Source organism: Ornithodoros turicata, chromosome 3 (assembly GCF_037126465.1).
Source record: "Ornithodoros turicata isolate Travis chromosome 3, ASM3712646v1, whole genome shotgun sequence".
Lineage (NCBI taxonomy): Eukaryota > Metazoa > Arthropoda > Arachnida > Ixodida > Argasidae > Ornithodoros > Ornithodoros turicata.
The window spans coordinates 108530124-108551872 of NC_088203.1; the positions used below are offsets into that span (position 1 = coordinate 108530124).

Consider the following 21749-nt stretch of genomic DNA (forward strand, 5'->3'; position numbering starts at 1 on the left):
ATATCTACTACCCAGTGAACCTCCCGGGCCAACGAAGGAGAACAAAAGGTGACATCAAGACAGCTGGAGTACAAGGACCCACGAAAAAAAGTCAGAGAGCCATCATTTAAAACTATGGCGTCAAAATCCTCCAAGCATTGCTGTAACAGCCGGCCCCGTACATCATCATGCGAACTTCCCCATGCAGTACCATGGGCGTTGAAATCACCACACACGATGAAATGATTATGGAGAAGCCGAAAAAAATCCGTGAACAGGTGATCGTCAATGCGTACCGATGGAGCTATGTATACACTAGCAACAGTCATGCGTCTAGAGCGCAGACGCACGCTGCACACGACATATTCAAAATCATCATTCGATGACCCACCAACTAGTACACTTGGAATGTCTTTTCTGACGCACAGCATCGCCCGACTAAGCCCTGTGCGTCTCTTAGAGCGGTATATAACATAATTTGAAAGTCTGAAAGAAGTCGGCACTCGGGCTTCACAAAGAGCGATGAGGGGAAACTGGTGACGATAAACGAAGTTTCGAAAGTCGCTTAACTTGTTTTGAAGCCCATTACAGTTCCACTGGAAAATGCAAGTCCTGGATTAGCTAGTGGCCATCGCTGTTATCCGAGGGGCACGCTTGTTGGTAACGGCTCAGAAGGGGCTCCAGCGTGAGTAACGCTTGCACTTCTGGAATCTTTCTTTGATCTGACTTCAACAATTTTCAACAATCTTTCTTGATCTAACAATCTTTCTTTGATTGTGTGTTAGCGCCGCGAAGCAACTGTGGCTATGAGCGGCCTACAGATGTGGACAGACGGAGAGAGGACAGCAGGAAGGAGTGTGGGACAGGGGGATTAGTATGCGTCCTGGGCCGACTTCAGGGGGAACTGTGCCGACATTCGTCTCGAAACGAAAGTCTTCGGAACACCCAGGGAAAACCTCAGACAGCACAGCCGGATTCGAACCCACCACCTCCCAGTCTTCAGCACAACCTTGGTTGCCACCAACGAGCGGACGCCTTAGCCCACTCGGCCATGCCGCTGCTCCACTCAAACGCTTTGCTGCGGCTAAGTGTATCGTGGCCATACTGAGCCTGAAGTCTTATGTGAATTTCAGATGACTTCACCAGATATTTAATTGAACTGGAATAGCCAGCTCTGTTCATGAGCGCCACTTTCTCCATTTTATTTTTCCCTACAACAAACCAACCAGAAAGACAAAGAAAATCTCTACATAACAATTGGCTGATGAAAATGGTGAGAATTGTCCGGCTTCAGCGCTTCGAATGTGATCAATTGTCGTGGATACCAAAATTCGCGGAATTCCTGGGTTCGGAAAGAAGGGTTAGAAAACTCACGTAGCAGATGCCAATAAAGCGAGGTCGCTCTCAAATCAATCCATGCTACCCAGCCTGGAAATATCCAGTTCAGCTCATGTTCATACTTTTTCGTTATGACTTCCAAGAAACGATAACATGCTGTTTTGAAATTGACGCATGGAAAATATTCGTACAACCTGGGTAACTTGGTTACAGGCATAGACGGAGGGTTTTCAGTCCGTCGGAGAGGGCGCTGGGGCATCGGGCTACGGGGTGTTTTGGCTCCGCTCCATGCACAGAGGTCGAGCGGTGTGTCTGGGATACCGTGTTATTGGGCAAATTTTTACACGATTGTCATTAAGGATGAAAGAAGGAAGTCACTGAAAAGGTTAGCCAGCTGTAGGACTCGAACCCACATCTTCTGGATTACCGGTCCAGGGCTCTACCATTAGACGAGTTCAGAAAATCCCAGTGCTCTTTGCGCACGCATTGCATCCTGGGCGCTTGCTGAGCGGGGGAGCGAAGAATAATCCTTTACATTTCGCTTTCGCTGACCTTGACACGTCGCGGACAATGCACCGGTAGGGAAGAAATCGGAACAGTTTGGAGGCCGTCCGTTTATTTCGTATTAGTAAACTCCCTCAGTTCAAAGCGATTCTAAGCACTCTTGGATTTCCTGAACTCCTCTATTGAGCTAAGCTAACACACCTCCCCAGCGACTTCCAAGGGTGCGTCATCTGAAGGGACAAACCAACCACTCTCTCTCTCTCATCCCTCTTTCACTCTTACATGTTTTCACACTCATACACACATTCATACGACGGGATCGACGCAAGCGGCAACTGTTGAACATGATTGCAATTGGTGTTCTGATGCTGGAACACACATAGAAAGGACAAATACATTCAAAGCCTCAAGTGCCTAAGAAATTAAGGATGAAAGAAGGAAGTCACTGAAAAGGTTAGCCAGCTGTAGGACTCGAACCCACATCTTCTGGATTACCGGTCCAGGGCTCTACCATTAGACGAGTTCAGAAAATCCCAGTGCTCTTTGCGCACGCATTGCATCCTGGGCGCTTGCTGAGCGGGGGAGCGAAGAATAATCCTTTACATTTCGCTTTCGCTGACCTTGACACGTCGCGGACAATGCACCGGTAGGGAAGAAATCGGAACAGTTTGGAGGCCGTCCGTTTATTTCGTATTAGTAAACTCCCTCAGTTCAAAGCGATTCTAAGCACTCTTGGATTTCCTGAACTCCTCTATTGAGCTAAGCTAACACACCTCCCCAGCGACTTCCAAGGGTGCGTCATCTGAAGGGACAAACCAACCACTCTCTCTCTCATCCCTCTTTCACTCTTACATGTTTTCACACTCATACACACATTCATACGACGGGATCGACGCAAGCGGCAACTGTTGAACATGATTGCAATTGGTGTTCTGATGCTGGAACACACATAGAAAGGACAAATACATTCAAAGCCTCAAGTGCCTAAGAAATTAAGGATGAAAGAAGGAAGTCACTGAAAAGGTTAGCCAGCTGTAGGACTCGAACCCACATCTTCTGGATTACCGGTCCAGGGCTCTACCATTAGACGAGTTCAGAAAATCCCAGTGCTCTTTGCGCACGCATTGCATCCTGGGCGCTTGCTGAGCGGGGGAGCGAAGAATAATCCTTTACATTTCGCTTTCGCTGACCTTGACACGTCGCGGACAATGCACCGGTAGGGAAGAAATCGGAACAGTTTGGAGGCCGTCCGTTTATTTCGTATTAGTAAACTCCCTCAGTTCAAAGCGATTCTAAGCACTCTTGGATTTCCTGAACTCCTCTATTGAGCTAAGCTAACACACCTCCCCAGCGACTTCCAAGGGTGCGTCATCTGAAGGGACAAACCAACCACTCTCTCACTCATCCCCCTTTCACTCTTACATGTTTTCACACTCATACACACATTTATACGACGGGATCGTCGCCAATAGACTGCTCCCTGTTTGTAAACAAATGACGTCAGAATGTTTGACAGCGCCACCAATTTGGCCACCAATCCGGCCACCAATCCTTGGGCCACTCCTGTTTATTTATATATGAATGACATAGTAACTGTTTCCAATAACGTAGATTTCATTCTCTACGCGGACGATACAACATTACTTATCACAGCACATGATATAGAAATGAGAGAACTGATGTTCTGAGGCTGGAACAACATAGAAGGGACAAATACATACAAAGCCTCAATTTGCCTAAGAAATTAACGATGAAAGATGAAAGTCACTGAAAAGGTGGGTTCGACTCCTACAGCTGGCTAACCTTTTCAGTGACTTTCATCTTTCATGATATAGAAAGTTTAGTGCACAGGGGAAACAACGTGCTTAGCGATGTAAGTCGCTGGACAGAAAAGAACATGCTCCGTATCAACCCCAATAAAACTGAGGCAATCATCTTTAGGACCAAAAACAAACGTGTTGAAAATGTTTCCACTCTGAGACTGGGGTTGTCAAATGTTGAGATCACTGGTAGTGCTAAGTTTTTGGGCGTGTACTTCCACGAGTCGTTGTCTTGGGATATACATATCCATCATATTTGTGGGAAGCTTGCAGGTGCTACAGGAAGGGTGTTCAGGTTCAGACACGTGTTACCAACTCGTACGAAAGTAATGCGTTATTCCTGTCAACGCTGAACTACTGTCATTTGGTCTGGGGCAGCACAACCATTTCAAATCAAAGAACCTTACAAGCAATACAAAATAGATTTATGCGTGTCGTATGGAGACCTCGGGCCACGTCAGTCAACTAAAGCCTGCTTCGAGCAGTACGGAATAGTTCCAGCCACTAATTTTCTAAATTATAAATGTTTGTGTTGTTACAGGAATGCACTTAAAAATAATAGTAATGAATTCCTGTCTCTCGTGAACCTCTCGGCGGAAACGAGGTCCTATTGTACTAGGAGAGATGCCATGTGGTCATACCCGAGACTGCGCACATGTTATCGGGCACAAAGGGTATCACACATTTTTCCCCGTTTGCTAATTGAGTATGGCTTTCTCGGTAATACGGTCAAACCAGTATCTAAAAGCATTATTTTTTTAGGCGTCCACGACTGGATTCTAATGAACTCGTTATGCGATTTTTCGGCGGTGTTTCTTACTGTGTTTTTTGTCTATGTGACCATATGCTTTTTCTTTTTCAGTTTTGCCCATGTGATTATGTGATTTTCAGTTGTGCTTGTTTTTTCTCATATCAGTTAGTGTTTATGATAAAGTGATTGCTGTCATGCTGTAGGTGACAGGGACCTTTCTTCAAGTTCCAGTGGAGCTTTTTGTCCCTGTCTCCCCCACAATATCGTGGAAATCAATAATAATAATAATAAAATAATAATTTGCTAGAGTTGAACTACGCTGGAAGCTAGGGGCGAACAAGGTCGCGCCTGAAAGCCATAGTTTTGAGGGGACTACGATGGTCCCTGAAAGGGACGTGGAACCCAGCCCTCCCCTTACCATTTGTTTCGGTTTCAGTCTGTCTACCAACGTCATGATGACGTTTCTCGGGTAGAGGTCTATTGGTAGAGCCCTGGACCGGTAATCCAGAAGATGTGGGTTCGAATCCAACAGCTGGCTAACCTTTTCAGTGACTTCCTTCTTTCATCCTTAATTTCTTAGGCACTTGAGGCTTTGTATGTATTTGTCCTTTCTATGTGTGTTCCAGCCTCTGAACATCAATTGCAAGCACGATTGTCATGTTCATTCGCATGCGGCATGCGATTTTTCGGGTATCCCTCGTAACGCTCACTTTTTTCATTTATTGTTGTTTGTCAGCTTGAGTGTCTGGGTGCTGGATATACATCTCGGAGGGGGCATGTCCCATTCACATTTCTGTTAACGCCAATATTTTCCGTGTTTGCTTTAAGAGCACGTAAATGTGCACTAAGTACGTCTTCTCTGACGTGTCTCTTCGCAACATGGTCAGTATAAAACCAACAGTTCGAAGCAAGCGGCCGTACAAGGTTATGACTCGTAGGTGTCATGCACCCGCCCAAACGAATCACGGACGTCCGTAGGTTTGTTGGCGGAGTTGACTTGCCTTGAAGTATAGCTACAGTTACTTGTTGCCTATCTGCTACCCAAGACTTGTGTGTACATTTTGTCCTTAGAATAAAGTTCAGTCAAGAGTAGTGCCTCCTGGCTGCTATTTCTAATATTTTCTCAGACTCCCATTATTATGCACATAGAGCGCACTCAGCGTCACTGTCGTGAGTAGTCCTACCGGAACGTTGTAGCTGCATGCGGGGATATTTAAAGGCTCCAGAGTAATTTATTCACGAATTAAGACAAGCACTCCGTGAGAGACGTACCAATGCAGGCAAGAATGTCTCACATAAATCACGAACTGGGTATCATTCTCTTTGTTGAAGGGCAGCTTGGATAGACACAGCGCTCTGTGTGTGCACTTGTTTCTTCTTCGTGTCCCGTCTCTGCGCTGTTTTTACGTGGATAGACAAAAGTTTTCAACGGAAGGAAAACAGAATGAATGAGCTGCAGCAACGGCAAGTTCTGTCATCGCTTTATGAAATGGTGAATATACATGGTAGTCCGTCTTCACACTTGGTGAGGCGCCACACTTAAGAAGGCAGGAAGAACCACACGACTTGATGCAATTGCTTGAGACCGCCCGTGTTAAAACATTGAGTGCGAGGAACTGCGTGGCATATTTGAGATATTCAGCATGGGTTTTTGGCGCTTATGTGAATGGAACCCTATATAGAACAATGCAAGCGAAACTCTTTCTACGCGTTAAGATATTTCATTATGAAATGTTACAGGTACTGAACCTGTTCTTGGCTCTGTTGCTATCGTCGTTCGGGGCGTCCAACTTATCGCAAGCGAATCCAGACAGTGGTGACACAAAGAAACTCCAAGAAGCAATCGACCGCTTGCATAGGGCACGCAACTGGATAAAGTCCTGTTGTTTAAAACTTGCCAAGGTAAGACCTGGAAACGTGTGTTATATTTGCTTAAATTTGAGAGTTTCAGAGCTTCCGACGCAAGCCCCGTAACCAGATAGCGGACCAGACTACAGACATCAGGGAAGAACTTGAGGATGGTGGGGGTGAAGTTGTGCTCCTGGACGGTCAAGTACCCATGAGAGACAAAAAATCCGACCACAAGGACCTTGAGGTTGTTGTTGGCGACGGCCTCGAGATCGCCTTTCAAGGTTATTTCTACACCCTGTTCTCTTTTACAATAGTATAACTAAACAAGTATGGGTCGATATCACACGATGTAACTTTAGTGACGCGCAACCAAATTGGGCTGCGCCGTGTGAAGGGGTTGCGCAACCCGGCTGCTTGAGTTGCACCACGGATCGCCCCACGAGCTATTCTTCTGGAAACCTTCAGGCGCAACCTGTCCATCACTTGGCTCCTCCTCCGCAGACATTCAATCTCAATGCTGTCTGTCGTGGCGTCACATCCGCATCTTGAATACGTCCTTGCAAACTGTCAACCGTGTTTTCAGTTCTCGCTCTCGTGCGATTGGACGAAGGTGATGATGATGACATTTTCTCGCGCTATCACACGAGTTTGTTCAACACAACGATGCGGCGAGTTGCTCACCCTGTGAAAGGAGCGTGCTTTCTGCAACCTCAATTGCGCTCAACCGTTGTTCGAACAACAACAACAATAACTTTATTTTTAAATGATGAGTCTTATCGCCAGAGGCGATACTCTGGAACAATGTTGCAGCAAAAGTAGCATCGTGTGAATCAACCCTAAGGCACTAACTTATTTAGTCCTTCACTTGCAGCGAGCACAAGGGACGAAGACAACCACCAGAGACACCTTACACTTCCAACTAGGTTTATTACAACAACAAATGCTTTGCTCACGCAGTTATCTTGTTCTTGTGTTATCATTTTTGTTTCAATACGTGGCGTATGTGCAAGTCTTTTGAAAATCTGATTACTTTTGTATTTTTATATACGGGCTTACATGGACACACGTCGACGTGATATGCCGATTGGGAGTTTTAGGTATCGTTATTGTAAACTTTTCCCTTGTGTTCGAGGAGCCTCTCATTAAGGCATCGTCCTGTCCCTCCGACGTATATCTTCCACACGATTAGAGTAAATAACTTCCTCCACACACTCTACGTACTTATTTCTGTGTTTTGTTTTACAAGCTGCCGAACTGGCTTTGTCACGTACTTTTCGGGGTAACGAGCTTAGGCTACAAGCAGGTCCTTATCAACTCCAAGACATTGTACGGGGAGTACGACCTTTAATTAAAAACGGGAAATCACAGGTTGCGGTCTCTAAAAAAATTCCACTTTTCTCGTTCTTTGTTATTGTAATAAACCTGGTTGAAAGTGTAGCGTTTCTCTCGTGTTCGTCTTCGATCGTCCGTTGAGTTCGCTGCAAGTGAAGGATCATCTACCAACCTGCCTATCTATTAACGAACACTTATTTAGTCACACCCACAAGCCTACGTTTAAAAGCAAAAACTACTTCATGGAATCGCAAGATGCCGCTTGAGTCGCAAATTTCCACAAAAGTTGGGTGATACGAACTGCGTGTTACCAACAACGGTGCTGTAAGCAATATTTGATGCCTAATTTAGATAACTGCGTGATAAAGACGTGTCTTTTGTTTCTGATTATTTGTTATTTATCAAGAATGCAATTCATTTAGATAATTTTTACGGAACACTTTTGCAGGGTATGCAGGATATTTTTGCAGGGTATGCATATTGAAATTGTCAGACATATAAGAGATCCGTTTCATCTGCATATAACACCAGAGCCATGATAAGGCGGATAAATTATTTAACAAATTTTGGGTATAAACAACTTGTTTCAGGCGATCTTTTCCCCTCTGTAGGTGATGGAAAAGCAGTAAAAATGAAGCTGAAAAACAACTCCAAGCCTGTCATTAATTCTGTCTGGGTGGGCCCTGTAATAGAGCCGAAGCTGCCTGAAAAAGACAACAAGGTGGGTCACCATGCGTCACATGTACATGAAAATATTTTCTTGTCCTTGTCAGCAAATATGCCAAATCCGAGGGCGTCCACTGATTCAAAGCGTTACAAGTATTAAAACACAGGTTTTATTTAGCGTAGGTCTGTCAACTCTACCAAACACCACATTGTCCGTTTTATTTTCCTGCCACCCCAACTCCACTAACTAACCACGGCATTGTAGTTGAGTTTCCACTACACGCAGTGTTAGTGAATACAGTTTGCCGCTGGCCAGGCTCCCCGTCACAACGTCCGCTGTCGATTCTCAGAGCTAGGGCGTCACGAGTCTGCGACAAGTGCTTCCCCACCTGCAGACGTCGGAAGTGGACACTTTCTTGGCGCACATAAACGGTATCGAACCGTCCATCCAGTTCATTATTGAACGTGAGAGAGACAACTGTTTGCCGTTCATCGGTATTCTTTGAAAAGGAACGGAGACAACCTAGAATTCATCGTATACAGGAAGCCCACCCATATTGTATGATGGTGCTTCGGTCCTAACCATCTCATGTGTCACGAGGCTTCGGTGGTCTCATCCCTCCTGTCAAGAGCTACAAACGTTTGCTCGTCGGACAGAGTCTGGAAGAATACTCGTATTCGAGTGTGGAATTCGAGTGGAAGGAATAGTCATATTCGATCTCCAAAGGAACGGCTACACGAAGAACTTTGTTCGAAAATCGTCCGTCATCGATACAGCGACCACAGTGACTGGTCACACCCGACGGTCTATCAGCCACGCCAATCGAGGCGCATCAGTATCCCATACTCGAATGGCACCTGCGAAACCTTGGCACGTGTATATCACTCACAAACCGATATCGAGGCTTGGACATTTCATACCCCGACCAAAATATCGTCCACCTAAAGAAAAAGCTCAATCTATCGCATACAAATTTCTTGTGCTGAGTTTAGGGCATCTACATGAAGCAAAGAACTTCCCCCAGAAATTGCAACAGCACAAGAACGACGCCCGGAAGTGTGACCTAGGACGGAGCCCGCTCTCTGAGCAATGTCAAGTTCAGTACCACGTCATTGACTTTGAGCATGCTCACGTCATCCACCTTGAGACCAACCTGACATATAAAGACGTTTCATTAAGTCATGGTACATCCAGTCAGCATGAGGAAACCTTAACCGGTCCTTGGAGACCCTACCGTGTATATTTGTCAACGCCCTTCGCAACGTGACGACGAAACCACGCGCCGTCAGCTATAAAGATGTGCTGTCCCTGGCCTCTACTGTCACCTCCGATGAAGGAGCTGAGTCGGCTTCGAAACGTCGGGAACTCATCCTTTTGGATTATCCCTTGCTTCGTGCGCAATTTCCGCCTTGACTCCGCAAAAAGGGAGACCCCATGGTCACAACCTTCACACCAATTGTTTCAGGCTCGTATGCGAGTGCAGAAAGCACATAATCCCCTCAACTATTCTCTGACTGGCTCGTCGCGCGTTTGCTGCTCTGCTGACCTGCTCGCATGCCCAGCATAGGCTAACCGGAGGCGAGCTTACTCTCCAATGGATCCGGTCTCATGTCGGCATCAGAGGCAACGAACGAGCGGACCAGCTAGCATCCTCAGCACACCACAGCTCCAGCCCATCCTTACCAGTTCCGGCCGACACCGATAGGCACATGGTCGTCAAACAGCTAGTTGAGGTGCGTCATACAGGACATCATGCAGAATCATCGACCCTCTCTTCCCACGAAAGATCTTCCCCGTCTTATGCATACAGTGCTCCATCGGTTACGAACGGGATCTGCGTTCACGAACTCGCAACTGTTCAAAATCGGCTCCAGGGAGGACTCCAGTTGCGGTCACTGTAATCATCCGGAGACTATCACACATATCCTGACAGAATGCCGACCGGGAATTCTTTGCGGGAAACTCATCTTCCCCACGCCAGGCCTGGCACACTGACTGACGTCCTCTTCCCCGAAGGTTCTTATGCAGAACGACTTTGGAAAACTCGCGGCCTCGTGCGCTTTCTTCAAGAAACGGCCTCGCGGAAAGGCCATTCTAGCCCACCTCTCATCTACAGTGTGCTTCCGTCCCATCAGTATCGGTCATCCTGCCTATATGCCTCACTTTGAAATCGTCAACTCTCCCCCCCCCCCTTTTTTTTTGCTATAGTCGTGACGATGCCCACTTGAGTGCGGCCAACAACGGCAAGCTACCTCGCCCCCCCCCCCCCCTGCTCGCATCCTCTATCCTCCATCCGTCCCTCCTTCTTCTTTCTTTTTTGCTATAGTCGTGACGATTCCCAATTCTGTGTGGCCAACAACCGTGAGCCGATCCTGCCATCCCCCCCTCCTGCTCGCTCCACTGCAATCGTTCCTCTATTTCTAGCTGACCAAAATGGAAACTAATTGTAGTCTCATTTCTCATCGTTCTAAATGAAACCGGCCAGGAGATAATTATTATGATGGGAAGACGAAACAGTAGAGCATTCCTCCCTCGTATTCTACAGTGGAACGCCAGAAGCCTCGTACACAAAGAGGCCGACCTCAAGTTACTCTTACGGAAGGAGGACTTTGATGTCTTGGCCATACAAGAAAGCCTCACTCAGTCGTCATTTAAGATTCCGCCATACGTAGAATACCACGCTAGGGGTTTTCAAGCTGATGGCCTCCCAAGGGCATCACTATTTGTGAAACTGACTATTGCTCAGGCTGCTCATCCACTGAGGAATACGTAGGCTGCCTGTTGAAGGCCGGCTCGAAAACTGTATCGGTCATCTCGGTGTACCACTGGGGTTATGCTCAACCAAGTGCTGAATCTCTTAAGAAACTTCGTGCTTCTTGTTCTGGACCTTTGATCATCTGCGGAGATTTCAATGCCAGCCACATTCAGTGGGGCAGTCACAGGAATTGCAGAAGAGCTAACGCCATCGCTAATTACCTGTCTACCAGTGACCTAGTTGCCATCAACAATGGTAATCCGACGTATATGAGGCCGCCTCGATATGTGAATGCCATCGATATCTCACCCTGATTACCCCGAATATCACCTTAAAGTGGGAAACTGAGCCCGACACATGGGGTTCGGACCACTTCCCTATTGTGCTGCCGCCCCCACGTCGGCATAATGTGCCCAGGAAAACGAAGAAAATAACGAACTGGGAGAAATACAGACAGGGACTGGCCAACTCCACGACAAATGACCTGCTTGACTGTATAAAGACGTCCTTGGCAAATACTACGAAGACAGTATTTTACCCCGCCTCAATGCCTGGTCCTGACCTTAAGTATCTCAATATCCTAGCCGTGCGACGTCGGGCACAGAGAAGAGCAACAAGAGCTGGGCTCGAGGTCGACTGGATCTCGTACAAGCGAATCTCGGCTGCACATAGAAGACACGTATTAAAACTGAGGCGCACACAGTGGAAGCCGTTTAGTGAGTCCCTTAATGCTCACACCCCTGTCACAAAAGTATGGAGCACTTTGAGAGCCATTGAAGGTCTCCCTCAACCGTAAAACCCGTTGGTCACGCTGTCCGTTTCATCCAAAAGAGAGCCTAAGGATCTTGTGCAGAAGAGTTGTAAAGGGAATATTTATTCGACGCAATAAAGTCTGCAACGCACACGCAGAAGAGTTTGCTACAGAACAAATGCAAGTGGCCAGCTGCAATGATCATCGTCCATCACTAAGGGACTCAGCTTCCGATGGTTCCCCAACGGATGGTGACATTACCATGACTGAGCTACATGAGGCTGTCAAGGGCTTAAAACGACACAGCGCCGTTGGACCAGACGGAATATCGAATCAGGCCCCGAACAACCTAGGCGGCGAACAACTTGTCCCTCTCCTCCAGCTATTCAACAAGGTCTGGTGTTCGGGAAGCATACCCCCTGATTGGAAACACACCCGAGTCATCGCTATATTAAAGAAGGGCAGACGGCCTGATCAATTGTCCTGGTATGGTCCTATTGCTCTCACTTCGTGTGTTGGCAAGCTGCTGGAAAGAATTGTTCAAAAGAGGCTGTCATGGGCTTTAGAGCAAGGTCACCATTTCCCTGAACATATTGCAGCCTTCAGGAAAGGCAGAGGTACACCGGACGCAATTGCTGAAGTGGCCACAGGACTAAGGCAGGCGAGAGAGTCAAATGCATTCGCCCTTGCCTTGTTCTTAGATGTGAAGAAAGCGTACGATTCTGTAAAGCACTGAGCCTGTTTATCGGCGCTAACTGAAGCCAGGATCACTGGGCGTCTCCTGAGATTCATTGTAGACTTTTTGTCAGACAGAAAGTTCGACGTGCCTGTTAGCGGCCACATTAGTTCCACAAAATCTTTTCAACGAGGGGTCCCGCAGGGCAGTGTACTGTCCCCCACGCTATTCAACTTACTCATGGCTGGGATCCACAAGCGAATGCGCCCTACACCATATGCGCCACAACTGACCATATAGACCATATACGCCGATGATATCTGTCTCCGCATAGCAGGAACGAACAACGAGAAGATTCGCGACTCAGCCGACGTAGCACTAAAAGCCATCAACGAGGCCTTATTGGAGAGAGGGCTGGAGATATCACCAGAAAAGTCCCAATGTCTTGTCTGCATCCCCCAAGGAAACACGTTGGTAGGGACTTCCCACGTCTAAGCATCAATAACATATCTGTTCCAATATGTAAAGCATGCAAATACCTTGGTGTCACTATTGACAGCGCCTTACGCTGGACAAAGCAGGTGAACGAAACCATTGCTGAAGGGAAGAAATCGCTAAATTTACTCAGACGAATCAGTGGCAAAGCATGGGGCTGTAATGCACGATTCATGCTCACTCTGCACAGAGCTCTTATTCTATCTCGGATTATGTATGCGACGCCGTACGTTGACCTGTCGCCAACACAATGGCTGAACCTTGAGCGCCTCCATCGGGCCGGTATACGAACAGCGCTTGGTCTACCCAGCTTCTCCAGCATTACCTATACCTATCTGGAGTCAAAAGAAAAGCCCGTCAGCATCCATTCGAAACTCAGAGGGCTCCAGTTCGTAGACAACGCAACACTTCTGGGCAAGAAACAACTCCTCATCGGTCTTCAAGGCAACCTCACCACGTCCCTAGGCCGCCTGGCTACGTCGCACGCCAATTGCCCCCTACCAGACGACGAATGTATCCATCGACCTGCTACTCCATGGCGTGAGGTAATGCCCAATATCTCGTTACACATTCCAGGGCTAAGAAAGAAGGGTGAATTCAGCTCACTGGAAGCCAAGGCAGGTGCTGAGGTCCTAATTAGTGACACTTTTCACGCTCACACTCTGGTGTTCACAGACGGCTCCGCTGACGCAGAGTGTAGGAGCGCTCCTTTTATATACCATCATTAAATGTGGCATGGCAAGGAAAATCAGTTCGATACCCAATATGCTCTACGACGGCTGAGCTTCTGGCAATATTACATGCAGCAGCTGCGGTTGGGGTCAAGGGAATCACCAAGGCTGTCATCCTCACGGACTCGCGTAGCGCTCTCCAAATGGTGATGAACCCCACATGTAATAGCATTCTAGCCCGGTGTATCAGAACGTCATGTGCGACAACACAAGGTAATCGGTGGAGGCATCTAACTGCAATGGATCCCCTCCCACGTCGGTATCAGTGGCAACGAAAAAGCGGACCAACCACCATCTGCTGCACACCACAGCCCTAGTTTGCCAACCCCGGGAGACGGCGACAGAAAATTGGTCATCAATGAGATAGTTCTTATTCAGCACCCTGGTATCCGGGACATCCTGGAAAATCATCGACTTGACCTCCCGCTGAAAGGACTTTCCCGCAGTACACAAACTTTGCTCTTCAGGTTGCGAACTAGAAGAGCTTTCACTAAATCACAATTATTCAAGATTGGCTCTCTAGACAACGCAAACTGCATACATTTTCAGCAAATTGAAACTATCGAACACATCCTGCTGCATTGCTGTGCATATGCTGCGGTGCGGGAGAAATACCTTGGCCATTGCAGGAACTGTACGGTGGATGATGTCCTACATCCCAGAGGCTCTTTCACGGAAAGACACTCCAAAATTCGCAGCCTCGTCTTATTTGTCGAGGAATCTGGCCTCGCTCAAGGGCTATGAGTACTGCTGAGACTTCTCGCCAACTCTGCAGTGACTGCCCTAGATCTTAATTTTCGGTCGTCATCATTCCTTCATCTGTTATCACACCATCTCATCTCAACCTGGCTACAGTCGTGACGCAGCCCACATACGTGAGGCCAACAACGGCAAGCCGGTTTTCGTCACTACCACCACCGTTACTACCACCACAGTCACCACCACCACCACCACAACCACCGCCACCACCACCTGCTCGCTCGCTCGAGGGAAGGCTTCTTCCGTTCTTGTGCGCTGTGTCATGCCGTCCAGAAACCACCTCGAGAGCATTAATGGATGTTTAGGAGAGAAAGGCCACATAAAACTACACTCCTTGGCACATTTACTAGTTTACTACTGTGAAACCAAATTAACCTCACGGCATGCAGCAGTGCATACAAGCGAAGAGTGGTTTTTCGTTTCGTTATTTATGATTTATGCACAAAAATCTTCAAAAACGTGCATGCAAATATGTGGCGCGAAACATCTACGTATGCACAAAATGTACTTAAGTACGAGTATGATGCTGGGAATGTTGTTCCCGAAGCTTTTGCTTACTTTCGATCTGTATCAATACGTAAATTGTCCAAAAACGTTCTGCAAATGAAAATGTACATTCCTTATTGGCATTTGGAACGTACGTTAACGCGTACACACTTAGGCATTCCTCGCCGGTCATTGCAGTATGCCACCATAGCCACACTCAGGGTTTCAAACGTGCACGCACACACACATGCATTTTTACAGGAGGTGATCAAAAACTTCTTGTTTTACTTTTACCAGATAAGAAAGCCATGTACCGCGAAAATATGGGGGGGGGGGGGGGGGGGTCGAGGTAGCTTGCCGTTGTTGGCCGCACTCAAGTGGGCATCGTCACGACTATAGCCAAAAAAAAAAGGAAAAGAAGGTGGGAGAAAGGGGAGTTGAGGACTTCAAAGTGATGTAAAAGCAGGATGACCGGTACTGATGGGACGGAAGCACACTGTAGGTGAGAGGTGCACTAGAGTGGTCTCTCCGCTAGGCCCGTTGCTTGGAGAAAGCGCACGAGGCCGCGAGTTTTTGAAAGTCGTTCCGCACAAGAACCTTCGGGGAAGAGGACGTCCGTCAGTATACCAGGCCTGGCGTGGGGAAGATGGGCTTCCCGCATGGCATGGTATGCACGGCATTCTGTCAGGATATGCGCAGTTGTCTCCGGATGATTACAGTGTCCGCAACTGGAGTCCTCCCTGGAGCCGATCTTGCACAGTTGCGAGTTCGTGAACGCAGATCCTGTGCGTAATCGATGGAGCATTGTCTGCATACCACGGGGAAGATCTTTCGTGGGAAGAGAGGGTCGGTGATTCTGCATGATGTCCTGTATGCCAGGGTGACGCACCTCAACTAGCTGTTTGACGACCATGAGCCTGTCAGTGTCGGCCGGGACTGCTAAGGATGGGCTGCAGCTGTTGTGTGCCGAGGAAGCTAGCTGGTCCGCTCGTTCGTTGCCTCTGATGCCGACATGAGATGGGATCCATTGGAGCGTAAGCTCACCTCCGGTTAACCTATGCTGGGCACACGATCTCCTTATACATCGGGCCAGAATGTTACCACACATGGGGTTTATCACGTTGTTGAGGGCACTTCTGGAGTCCGTAAGCAAGACGGCCTTAGGTATTCCGGTGACTTGAACCGCAGCAGCTGCGTGCAGCAAGGCCAGGAGTTCGGCCGTCGTAGATGAGATTGGGTAGCGAACTGATTTCCCTTGCCAGGCCTTGTTTATTGACGGGATGTAGTACGCACTGGTAGCACTTTGGGAACGGTGGTCAATGGAGCCATCCGTGAACACCAGAGTATGTGTGTGATAAACGTCGCTGATCAGGTTCTCAGCCGCCATCCTGGCCACTAGGGGGCTGGACTCGCTCTTCTTCGGTAGACCCGGGATGTGAAGCGTTTTTGCGGGCACGAACTCCCGCCACGGCGGCGTAGGTGGACTAGCTGGGAGCCGAGGAAGAGCGCCCCTGTTGGCTAGAGAGCTGGTGGCACTAGCCAGGCGTCCTAGGGATGTGTGTGTCCTCTGTTCGAGGTCGGTGAAGAGGGAATGCTTGCTGATGGATGTTGATGTATCATCCAGAAACTGGACTCCTTTGAGCTCAGAGTGGACACTAACAGGCTTTTCCTTAGCTTCCAGGTACGCGAAAATATGCGATGTGTCGCTGGATGTTATTCTGGCGAATCAGCTACCTACCTACCTACCTCATCTACGCCATGGGCAGACAGCTCCTCGTTGTGCCGTTCATTGCCTTCGAGAATAGCGCTCACAGAATGCAATAGCTTTAGCGAATTCGACAGATCGATTTGGAGCGTCTTTGTTGCTCCAGAAAGCATGTTTCACTAGTCGTTTCAGATCAACTCGCTTCGCGACGGAGTGCTCCTTCTTGCCTCGTCGAGAAAACTCGGATTAGACCAGAACTCCAAGGAAATATTGTCCATGTCGAAAACGAGTACGCAAAACGAGGACAGACAGCGCCACAAGTTCAAGCATTGTCGAAGCATTGTCGTAACCTCCGCATCTTCGAGGCCGAGCAACAGCAAGTGTTGGGCAAGCTCGCTCGGTTTGCCGAATGTGGGTGACGACTTCCGTCAGGCTCTTGTCTGTATTGTTTTTCGGTGATGGGTTCGGGTCCTTCCGTGCCCGATTTTGCTCCTTTGTAGCCGATTTGGGTGCTTGCTCCAGATCGACCACTCGAGTTCGCCCCCTCACTGACTACTACTCGCGCGTTCTGTTTTGAGAAGTTGGTGCTGGATGCTCATGGTACTAGCCGAATCCACTTATTGCAAAGGAGCCCAAAAGCACCGTAGTAGGTTAACCTGGAACATGGGATTTTGGGTCGACGACCTCTTTTTTGAAATAACGTGAGCTAAACAAAAGGAATGGTAAACGTTAAAGAAATTATTCAAATGGCTCCGAGATATGGCGCAACATACAACCGCCATGTTATATGAGGATCAGGAAGAAATACACCGAAATATACAATTATATGACACACGAAACACTGTAAATTTATGGTTGATGTGATTCGTAACCTGTGATGAAACGTTAAATATCCGTCAGGACGCTTTCTAAAAATATGCATTTTGCATGAACTTCCGGGCCCCACTTGTCGATGTCGATGTGAAAGATGTCGATGTCGCTTTTTTTTTCAGCAAAAGGAAGAAGAGGAAGCATTGAGCGAAAAGTCTCCGTTGAGCCCCAAGGAGCAGAGCCTTCCAACAAGCAAACCGTCCAAAGACCTTAGCAACTCCTCGCTCGGGGATGATGAGGAAAAACGCGATGCCAGTAAAGAAGACCTTGAAACAACAGAAGGTAAGTCTGTTCATATATTTATTCTATTTTGAATAACCCAATGCAATTGCTGCAGGTATGCAACCAGAAGGTGGCCCGAACCCAGACACGGAAGACGTTGACACCGACAAGCTAGAAACTGCAACTTCAGACGTTATTATACCTGAGCTACCAGCTGACTGCTGTCCTGACTGGTGCTACACGCGCTTTGCGTGCCTCTGCTTCTACGATGAATCAAAGCCCTTTTGGTTCAAATACAAAGTCGTCCGGGCAAAATGTTTTGCCCTAGTCGAGAACAAGTACTTCGAGACCATTGTTGTTGTCCTCATCTTGACCAGTAGCTTAGCACTGGTAAGTCGCACTTCGCATACTAACATGCATCGATGTCACGACATGGTGCGAGCACCGTTGTATGTGCACTTTTCGTAACTATTCCTTTGTTCAGTGTATCTGCTCAGTAGCAGAATTTTGTAGTAGCAATTGTTTTAGCAGAATGACTATGTTGACTCGATACGGGACTGTCAATACAGACAGTCTTACGCATTTTGATTGTCATAAGTGGATTGACTAACGCACAAGACAAGTTTCAGACATTCTTCAGTTCACTTGTGACAAAGCTATGCCAAAACTAAAATTTTAGAACCGGCTTCGGCAGCTCAGTCGCTATAGTCGTGTTCAACTTAAGAAGGAAAATAAATGTAGTCCGTCAGCTCTCAAAAGATTACTGCGTAGCAGATATAGGATGGCTGGGCACAAAGACGTCACTGGCCCTCCTCCTCCAGATATTGTAATCCATCACACTCACTCTGCTTCCGTATTGGCTGTTAAGGCTGGCCGCATGACACTACGCGAGCCCTCCCCCATGGCGGCGCTGCACTATCTCTCTATCGCTGCATTATCACGCTATTGTGTGTCGCAATGTCGTTATCTCCAACGGCGTATGTAGATGACGGACTAGATTTCTTTTCCTTCTTAATTTGAACACGAGTATAGTGTGCTGCCTTGCTGAGCTCAAGGTTGCGGGTTCGATCCCACACAAGATCGGTAGTAAGGGGGGGGGGGGGGAGGTAAGTGCAGTGTGTCGCAGATATACAAGGCACGTTTAAAGAACCGCAGGTCGTCGCAATTATCCGTAGTCCTATCCTGGTGCCCGTGCAGCATGTCGCCATACATGCAGAGAAAGTGACACGACCTTGCCAAGGAAGTGACACGATTCTCGAACACTCGTTGGAAAGATGGGGAGGAACACGGTAGTGAAAAAGTTGCTGGTTTGAGCTGCTGTGTTCGTGTTGTTTTTGCCCACGCTCCGGCTTTTTCGCTATGGAATCCGTCTGGAACATCCAAAAGAATTTTCCATTGATCTTTTCCTCGTCAACCTTCCGCTATCCTAATAACAGTACGGGGACGTACACCGTCTCCAGGAACAGAATTGCAGCACTACTGCTTTGCCATCACAATGGGTGCGACATTTATATTTAGAGTTCAAGTTCTTTTTCATCTGTAGCCTGTATTATTATTTCGGCTCGTGTGCCGTATACGCGACTTTAATACCAGTATAGCTATTCCGCCAAACTCTACAAGTAAAGAAACCAGAGCCCGAGTTATAACACGTCCTTAACGTGTGACGATTTAGGGTGGTAAATATCAGAATAGGTCGTCGTAGATGAAATGACGTTCTGCGACAAGAGATGACAAACAGGAGACACAACGCCGTTAAATACAATATACGAGACCGTCCATTCCAAAGTATATTTCCGGCCGGCCAAAGTATAAGTCCGGCCGGCTTTGAACCGAACATGCCATGCAAACACCCGTGTAAGGCTGATACTCTCTTTCCCGAACACTTGCCGGATCGTTCCCAGTATCTCCGTAGCGTGCTTGCCAAGCTTCGTACAAAATTTGATGCGCACTCTCTGTTCCGTCTTCGGGTCCATCATGAAAAGCGCCGATCGTCGACCGCACGGTACGACATAAACGGACGTATTATGTTAACGCGTCCGCCAAGAAGCGTGTAAATTACCAGACTGACTCTCAATGTAAGCTAGTGCTTCCATCTACATTTGCATTGCGCCACTACAAGTAGTGTTCGAATGGCAACACTAGTCCCGAAATTTTTGGATCAAACCTCGCATGTACTGTAGGGGACACGGTTGTCTAAAATCAGCACTCCGTGATGTATTCCATCTCAGATGTCCAGGTGTTGCATGACTATTTCTTTTGAGTAAAAAACAGGTGCAGCACATGGTCCACCTTCAAATACAATATTCGCACAACACTTTCAGGCGCGACTGAGCTAATATGGGCCGTGGAACTACTGACAGATGATTTTAGTTAACCGTGTCCCCAACAGTACATCTGACTTAAAACGTTCCGGAGTGTGCCATTGACTGCAGAAGGACAAGGGCGGGGACGACTGTTACACGATAGCAAAAAATATAAAAACCAGAGACAAGAAAAAGTACAGACGAAACAACGCACGGTCTCAAAACCTAGGCAAGACTAGCGAAACCTGTGCATGCAGAAACGTCAACGGCAGAAGGGCAAGGGCCTTGTAGTCCTTTCTGCACTGATGCCACGCGGATTTGCATCATGGAAAATTTGCTAAATGACAATTGGGGAAGTCAAAAAGACAAAGTCCCTAATGTTGATACTTATAGCTTGATCATTTCTTTCTTCGTCCAATGCCCGATTTATGTCAGTGTGTCAGATAGTGTCAGGTGTACTCATGTCCATTGCGAACGCTCTAAGGTGATGCTCTAGGAGGATGCTTGACAAAGAAGAAATGCATTTACATGGACTGCATTTATGGCACGAGTCGTGTGTCCTGCCAACTGCTGCAAAAATTAGGGCTCCTTGCATTAGGAGTCGCCCTACTGGAGAACGTCGGAAAAGAAAACTTCTGTGGCTAGTCCATTCTTCGCTTTTACGGATTTGATATCAACGAGGAAACAGGGGGGGTTGCGCTAATGCTCTCGTCTGAATGTAGAGATAAAAACTTTTTAAAATATGAATTGGTTTACGTCTTTCATCTGCATGCAAAGAATGGTCATCATAGGGTCTTGTCAGAAGATTCTGAGGCACTTTGCCAGTTTAAAGTTTTTGCTGTGTGGAATTTGAAGCGTAGAATGTCAGTAATACAGTCCGAAGATTCTCACTGAACGCTCAGTGAACAACACTTTCATTGACAACGCTAAAACAGGATAATACGGAACTTTTTAAAGTGGGCTCATGATCGGAACCGAAAAAAAAAATCAGACCATCTGTGCGTGAAAGACAGTATCCAACACTTGAACAAAAAGTTCCTCCTGAAAGATATTTGACAGTCAATTTCTCGCGCAGTTAGATCAGGAAGCCATATGAGTGTTGTTCTTATAAGCAACATTTTGTTGGGGAGGTAAACACATGAAAGCAGTCTCTCCTCATAGTCAACCGTTGCCTCCGTTACATCATGCACTCTATTATCCCGTCGCATTCGAAATGTTGCACGTACGCGATACAGATTGTGCGGGACCAAGCAGTACTTGCGGAAAGTGAAACACACTTCATTTGACATGCATTAACTGTACTCGCTTTGCAGCCATCATAAGAACCTTGTTTAAGCTAAAATGCTGTTTTTCCTTCTCTAGGCGTTAGAGGATGTAAACCTGAAGGACCGTCCACTACTTAAAGGCATCCTGAATTACATGGACAAGTCATTCACGGTGATATTTTTCTTTGAGATGATTCTCAAGTGGGTGGCCTTTGGCTTCAAGAAGTACTTCACAAACGCCTGGTGCTGGCTGGACTTTGTCATCGTCCTCGTAAGATCTTTTGCGTATTACCGTAAAAATATGCTAAATACATGTTGCACTTGGCTATAGGACAGGCGGCGCTCTTCCAGCATAAGCGTTAATATATCGTTATCGTGCGCCACCATTTCCAAAAGCCGTTGGGAAAACGTCATGCCAGGCAAACAAAATACCTAAATGCAACACAAAGTGTCATTGGCTCGTTCTTAATTCATTCTTCCCACTGTGGA

At 47.3% G+C, this 21749-nt stretch overlaps 1 protein-coding gene across 5 annotated transcripts in view; it reads left to right on the forward strand.

Moving 5' to 3' along the window:
• LOC135389179 (sodium channel protein para-like) overlaps positions 1-21749 on the forward strand; it is a 292829-nt gene that overhangs the window by 210247 nt on the left and 60833 nt on the right. For all 5 annotated transcript variants that reach the window (XM_064619242.1, XM_064619243.1, XM_064619246.1 and 2 more), the window contains 6 exons: positions 6133-6294; positions 6344-6524; positions 8187-8296; positions 17593-17752; positions 17808-18082; positions 21358-21531. In XM_064619242.1, the coding sequence (XP_064475312.1) occupies positions 6133-6294; positions 6344-6524; positions 8187-8296; positions 17593-17752; positions 17808-18082; positions 21358-21531 (1062 nt within the window). The remainder of the gene's footprint in view (positions 1-6132; positions 6295-6343; positions 6525-8186; positions 8297-17592; positions 17753-17807; positions 18083-21357; positions 21532-21749) is intronic.